Source organism: Papaver somniferum, chromosome 2, assembly GCF_003573695.1.
Source record: "Papaver somniferum cultivar HN1 chromosome 2, ASM357369v1, whole genome shotgun sequence".
Classification (NCBI taxonomy): Eukaryota; Viridiplantae; Streptophyta; class Magnoliopsida; order Ranunculales; family Papaveraceae; genus Papaver; species Papaver somniferum.
In genome coordinates, this window is record NC_039359.1 from 2,531,726 (window position 1) to 2,539,451 (window position 7,726).

At 34.7% G+C, this 7,726-nt stretch overlaps 1 protein-coding gene across 1 annotated transcript; it reads left to right on the forward strand.

Annotated features, from left to right (window-relative positions):
* The first annotated feature begins 1,766 nt into the window (after nucleotides 1-1,766).
* LOC113346668 (U-box domain-containing protein 26-like) lies at nucleotides 1,767-3,450 on the forward strand. The gene has a single exon (XM_026590153.1). It carries the CDS (start codon nucleotides 2,000-2,002, stop codon nucleotides 3,245-3,247), a length of 1,248 nt encoding a protein of 415 aa, XP_026445938.1. The 5' UTR covers nucleotides 1,767-1,999; the 3' UTR covers nucleotides 3,248-3,450.
* Nucleotides 3,451-7,726: the final 4,276 nt, after the last annotated feature.

Here is a 7,726-nt window from a genome sequence, read left to right on the forward strand (position 1 = left end):
CTTTTAAAAATTAATTGTTGTCGTAGAAAATTCTTGAGATAAGTCTCACCTCAACTTGAAATGGTCATCTAAAAAGTCCGATGGTCGACATAATGTTTTATGATAAGGCATATTCCCACTACCCAAAACTAGGTATGCCGCTCTATCTGGCTTAGTAAATGTATAGGTTAGTCCTCTTTTAGACTTAAATTTTAGCTTCACATCGAACCAATATAATAGGGCGAGTACTTATAACGATGACCAGGAACTGTAGAAAAAATAAGTACCTTAAGTACTTATCGAAAGAGTAAGTACCAAATAATAAATGGTGCTAGACACACCGAAAATGATCTTGAGTTTTCTCCCGAAGGGAAATTCAATGATATTGCGCAGCTGTTTCAATATCAGGATGAATGCATGGGAAGTGGATCCACTTTTTTGTCTATATGGGAAGATAATTTGGGATTTCTCCGAAGTATATCTATCATTTTAGGATTCAACAAAGTACGTAATTCGAAATATTTGAACATACTAAACCCTTTCTTCTTCAATTTATTGTTGATAATCGTGACAATTATATTTATTTCATTTATGTAATTATTTTTGAAAAGGAATTTCACTTCAACGAGCTTAATTGGGTTATATCTAGATTAAATACTAAGGGATGTGTAATGTATATAAATTTATCTAATTACCCTTCCCTTAATAACAACTAAAACTAGTCTCTTTTTGGTTTCAGATCCAAACTTTTTTTTTCTCCGTCTTTATCAATCTAATGATCAATTTCCTTTTCCTTCTCTATATTTTATCGTCTTTAAATGAAAAAAAATCGTCGATTGGATTTTTTATATGTTTGATTAATTCTTTCAAAGTCTATTTATAACTTTATTTTGTCGTTGAATGGTATATTAAGTCGGAAAAATTAAAAACCAACGTGTGGCCGTCATGTTTTTTTTAGTCGAGCATGCCGATTAAGTTTGGTCGTCATGTTTTGTTTCATTAAAGCATACTGACTTTTCATGGACTAAATTCTGAAAGTACTTCGTCGACATACTTTTTTTCTTCAGTCAAATATGTCAATTTTTCAGAAATAAATTCTGAAAGTCCGTATTCATGTAATCATTTCACGAATTAAACCAACAAAACCTCGTGCATTTCAATCTTTAGAAGTATTTGACTAAAATTATTCATTTTTATTACAAAATTCTCAAAATCGAAGACTTCTTTAAACCAAAACTTTTCCAAATTTCTTTTCTACAAAATTCATAAACGAAATTAACAATACAATAATCAAAATATTTGCTAAAACAGTAATTCTCTAGGCTGCTGCACAAGTGATTTGTGGAATCCAACACCAAAAGGGCTCACTGCCTCACCACCAAACTAACGAAAGCAATTGAAATTTGGTGGTAAGAAAACACATCAAGTGGGTCTCACAGCGCATTACAACATTGACCTTTGACCGCACAACAGAAAGATCCAAATTCCAAACCCACCATACGCAATAATACTACAGGCTTTAAAAGAAAAAGCATAGAAATTTGCAGTTACCAAAATAATGAAGCACATCCCAATCCAAGTCATCAACCACCACCTCTACTTCCTTTCCCTAACCTTCACACATTCAAATTTCCAGATGGTGACGGGAGTGTATGATTTCAAAAAAGACAATGTAAGAGTAGGACTAGGAACTAGGACCACTTTTGACCATAGTTTATTTAACAAACCTAGGGTTAGGTTTATCTAACTCCACACACACACGTGTGTGAGGGTATTAGAAAGAACTATAGTCAGATAACAAGTGCAGAGGTTTACAGCAGAAATTGTTGGGGGATTTCAGATTCGTATTATATATAGCAGAGAAAGAAAGAAGCAAAGTGTAAAACCAATTAGATGAGATTTGGAGACAAAGAAAAAGCAGAACCTCACAATCCGTCCTTTAGAATGTCTCATTTCTAAACAGAGAGAAATACAAAACAACAACAACAGAGAATCATCCAGATCAGATCAAGAAAAAAAAATGAGAGGAGGAAGTATAGAGCCATTAGATATAATTGGAGTTCAAATTCCATATCATTTCAGATGTCCAATTTCATTAGAATTAATGAGTGATCCAGTTACAGTTAGTACAGGTCAGACATACGATAGATCTAGTATCGAATCATGGATTGCAACTGGTAATACTACTTGTCCGGTAACGAGAGTTCCTCTTTCTGATTTTGTTCTTATTCCTAATCATACACTTCGTCGTTTAATTCAAAACTGGTGTGTTTCTAATCGTTCTTTTGGTGTTGAACGTATACCTACACCCAAACAACCTGCTGAACCTATTTTAGTTCGTTCCTTATTAACTCAACTCTCAAACCAATCAATCTTGTTCGAAACTCGTCTTTCTGCTATTCGGAGACTCAGAGGACTCGCTCGTGATTCCGATAAAAATAGATCTCTTATTTCCTCTCATAACCCACAAACTCCTCTTCTAAACATTTTTTTCTCTGATTCAGAAAAGAACGAGTTGATTTATGAATCTCTTGCGTTAGTTTTAATGTTTCAGCTCAGTGAGTCAGAATGCAATTCTATAGCATCTCAATCAGATAGAATTCAATTCCTATCTTCTCTTCTTTCGCATCCATCTATTGAAGTTCGGGTAAATTCTGCTGCTCTTATCGAAATCGTAGCGGCTGGAACCCGGTCGATAGATCTACGCATTCAAATTGGAAATGCCGATGGACTAATGGAAGGAATTATTGGAATTCTGAATTATCCATTAGCTTATCCACGGGCGTTAAAAGTTGGAATTAAAGCTCTCTTTGCGTTATGTTTAGTTAAACAGAATCGACAAAAGGCGGTCTTATCCGGAGCTCCAGAAGCGTTAATAAATCGTCTGGCAGATTTTGAGAAATGTGATGCTGAGCGTGCATTAGCAACGGTCGAATTATTATGCAGAGTCACCGCCGGTTGCGCTGCATTTGCGGCACATGCCTTGACGGTGCCGTTGTTGGTAAAAATTATATTGAAGATATCTGATCGTGCAACTGAGTACGCAGCTGGAGCTTTACTTTCGCTATGTACCATTTCAGAAGCGCTACAAAGAGATGCCGTAGCAGCTGGAATCGTCACACAATTGTTGTTACTTGTTCAGAGTGATTGTACGATAAGGGCGAAACGTAAAGCACAAATGTTGCTTAAATTATTAAGGGATTCATGGCCAGATGATTCCATTGCTAATTCTGATGATTATAACTGCAGTGATGTTGTTCCGTTTTGAGTTAATTTTAGTCCGAAAAATTTAATCGAAGAAGCTTATTTTTCTAGAGAAAGTGAGAGAGTTCCATAATGAAAGGGTACATAAACATGTGTATGTAATGTATTTCTGTATTTAAGAATTTTTGTTTTGATGATTAAATGGTAGCACAAAAGTATTAGAACAAGTTTTTGAGGAGTATAAATGGTTCGCTTTGTTCTTTTTAATTCGTGACACTGTTGTTTGAGCTAGAATTGCCACAGTTTTCCGAACTTTGCGCTGGTTTTAATTATGTATTCTCGTAATCTCTTTTACTTTCCTTCATTACTTCTCTTAATTAGGATCCTTTTGCCCCCAAAGTAGTTGATAATATGTGGTAGTACAGCATGAGACTCTGAACGTGAATAGGTATGTTTTGTACTTGCAAAGTGAGGTGATTGGCATTTATGGCGCATGGTTGGCATATAAAAGTTGTCCAAACCTTGGATAGGAAAAAAATGGATGAAACAGTAAATTGGATGGTTGTGGTAGTTGTTAAGTTCGGTAGCTTTTAAGCACAAACGCTGTCAAAAGTTAACAAAGTTCGGATAATAGTTATAGCAGTACTAAAACTACTCCGTCCGTATCTATTATATAAGCGGAATTTTCATTTTTTCTTGTACCACTATATAGGAGTCCAAATTTCAAAATAATTTTTTATTTATATTATCCTTGTTTATTTGTTTGGGAATCATCACAAATAAGTATATGTCTCTAACATTGGGAATATAATTAAGGGTAAAACAGGAAAAAACATGGAAATGAATAAAATCAATAAAAATTTCTTAATATAAGAGAATTGGTCCCTCCGCTTATATATGTGGTACTGAGGGAATAATAAATTAGCAGAAGAGTAAAAAATTATAAAACATATAATTAAGAAAGAAACCTTAATTAAGAAAGATGAAGAACAAATTAGTAAAGTTAGTATCGAAAGCTACCAACTCACTATCAGAACAATGGAGAATCATAAAGTGGTTTGATGGTTCTCATGATCCTTCCCACTACTGAGGTCAAGATTCGAATCCTTATAATTACTAAAATTACTAAATGAATGAGATTTAGAAATAGTCTAGGGACCACTGTTCCAAACTAATAATAAAAAAAAAGATTATCAGAACAACGACCAATAGCCGTAGAGAAAGAACTTGAGCACATGCCCGGGTCTTATTAAAAAGGGAAAAGATAAGAAAAGGGTGAGAGTTTGGATCAAAGTAGAAGTCAATGACTGAGATACAATAATGCTATGCAACTCAGCGCCGAAACCTTATCAGCAGACTCAATATTTTGAAATCTAATTATGTGGGCATGCGAGCTTTGGCTGCTAAATTTATGGCTTTCGGCTTGGGTTACGTTATTTAGATCGTGAAGTCCTATACCAAACTGTTCCATGGCTTTCCGCTCACGGTTACATAATTCTTAAGACAAGGAGGAAATGCGAGTATGTTTAAATGCTTTTTACGATTATACTCTTATGGATAATAACTAGTAAAACTTAGAAATGATTTATCTCTTAAACTATACCACGGTTTTTCGTAAACATTCTATCGTTGAAAAGCATTTTAAAACACCTACATAACGAAGATAAACATGGTTATCAAAATATACATATTTCTTATAGTAATAATAATCAATTAAAATGGTAGTTTTAGAAGTATCCCCTAATTAGTGAGATAACTCATCTATTTATGGGACAAAATTTAAAACCAACTAGCTCATCTAATTTGGGACGGAGGAAGTAGCTCATAAAAAACCATACCCTAAACCATTCTCATATCTCCTTCTAACAACGGTCCACGAAGAAAAAAATGGTTTATGACCTATAACTATCAGGTCTAAGGGCCGTAGCAAGATAAGAATTCGTGCTCTCATGCCGGGAATTTTTTTTTTTTAAAATTTCGACCTACATATGGTAATATAAGAAGCACAAAGTAGAAGGAAAAATAAAAAGAGGGAAAAAACAATATTATTAATGGGGTAAACCAATCTACCAGGATGGTACCAAGTTCTATATAAGACAAACTATTTTTCAGTTTGCCTTACTAGCAGCCTTGAAAAAGAAAGAGAACAGTAGGATAAAAAAACATCTACAAATTCATCTTAAGTTTTTAATACGAAGACAATTGTTTTTATCAAAATTCACCGTTTGTTCACTTAACGTTTTTCTTCATGGAACCATTCAAAACATAGTGAAAACATCTAGGAAAGAACTTAGGTACTCTTTATGAAGTTTGATCTACCGCAATATTCTTCACTATATAATGATAGATGATACTCGTCATATTCTTAATATATATTTATAGCTAGTATCCTAAAGCCATTAATAGCAACACCGACAATCATGGTAGATTTATCAGAGCCTGACAATAACTGTTTATTTGTGCATATGTCAAAATATAATCAATGAGTCCCCTTCGATTTACCTGAATTTGGAGTAGATTAAAATACATGAGATGAGTATTTTTTTTCTCTAATACTTTTATGATATTTGTAGGAATGATAGTATCTTTGTCAGTAACACCCGTATTTTTCGCATGACACAAACTCGAGAATGCATTATCACACGAGATAAAGCTTCCCTTCAGGTTGTGTTGGGTACTCTAGGATGTTTCATTGAAGCATCTCCTTAAGCCTGTGATGCACACTTGGTCAATTGATGCATCTTGTCCTGAAGTTCACCATTCGGCAATGGTATGCCGTTTATTACGCGCCCCTGAAAAAGATATATCAGCTCGGACACTATTTAAGAAAAAGAAAGAGAGAAGTAGGATAAGAAAACATCTACGAATTCATCTTAAGCTTTTAATACGAAGACAACTATTTTTTTTGAAATTCACCATTTGTTTACTTAGCGTTTTTATTCGTAGAACCATTCAAAACATAGTGAAAACATCTAGGAAAGAACTTATTGGTACTCTTTATGGAGTTTGATTTACCGCCATATTTTTCACTACATAATGATAGATGATACTCGTAATATTCTTAATAAATATTTATAGCTAGCATCCTAAAGCCATTAATAGCAACACCGACAATCATTGTAGGTTTATCAGAGCTTGACAATAACTGTTTATTTCTGCATATGTCAAAATATAGTCAATAAGTCCCCTTCGATTTATTAGAATTTGGAGTAGATTAAAATATATGAGATGGGTATTTTTTTCTCTCTAATACTTTAATGATATTTGTAGGAATGGTAGTATCTTTGTCAGTAACACCATCTGTAAACACCCGTATTTTTCGCATGACACAAACTCTAGAATGCGTTATCACACGAGATGAAGCTTCCCTTCAGGTTATGTTGGGTACTCTGAGATGTGTCATTGAAGCATCTCCTTAAGCCTGTGCTGCACACTTGGTAAATTGATGCATCTTGTCCCGAAGGTTACCATTCGGCAATAGTGTGCCGTTTATTATGCGCCCTTGAAAAAGATGCATCGGTTCGAACTTGCGATGCACACTTGGTGCAAATGATTCATCAGCTTGGTATATTTATACTAATCTTGTCCCTTGCTCGAAGATGCAACCTTTTTTTATGAAGCTTACCCAAGGAAGCATTTTGATACTACTAAATCGTTATGCTTGTTTCTTACAAAGTGGTGTAACATTGTACTATGTTGCTTGCCGAAGATGCATCCTCTAACATGTATCGTATAACAAAAAAGACGGGACTCGGTGGTGTCCAACATCTCCTAAATCTTTTACTTTTATAAATTTCACGGGACATATATATAAAAGGGTTTTGGTTGAAGGTGCATCAAGGGAAAATGCACTTCTAAGCTACAAAGTTTAGGCGATAAAGCACATTTTATCCAAAAGCACATCATTATGACATGTTACTTACTCAAGAAAGCTTATGAGTAGGCATCATTATTACTACGTTGCTAAACCTAAATTGCATGTTTTTGATGCAATTCGAAGGAAATATCAATGTTGTTCTGATTTGCATGTCCCAGACAAGAGAGTGCATGTTTGATAACACAATCTTGTGTATGTATCTCTTGCGAAAGTCCTCTGGCCTATATGAAATAACATTTGCTCGGACTTTGGCTTTGCAACATGAGTTGGTTTTGGGTGCTAGTCCCGACTCTGATGAACTATGATATGTGCTCAAACCCTTCATGGTACAGGTAGGGTGCGTAGGCAGCCACAATATATTTCACTTGTGGTCTAGCACCTTAGGCATCTCATATCATATGTCTCACATGCTATACAAGAGATGCTTACCACACTTGATGCGGTAATTGCATTCTATTTCCTGGATTTTCATATTGCCTATCAAGCTATGCGTTGTTGACATGCATCCATTGTGAATTGGCATGGACAAAAAATAAAGCTAAACGAATGACATAAGTCCAATTGCTTCACCAAGATAATGTATAACATGGATGACATAAGCCTAGATGCTGCACCTTTAGAACGAACAAAATCAGTGCATACATCCAGTACATGACTGAAGCGGAG

What these genes read in the sequence shown, in the direction of transcription:
- LOC113346668 (XM_026590153.1), top strand. Translation starts at nt 2,000, where the DNA reads ATGAGAGGAGGAAGTATAGAGCCATTAGATATAATTGGAGTTCAAATT.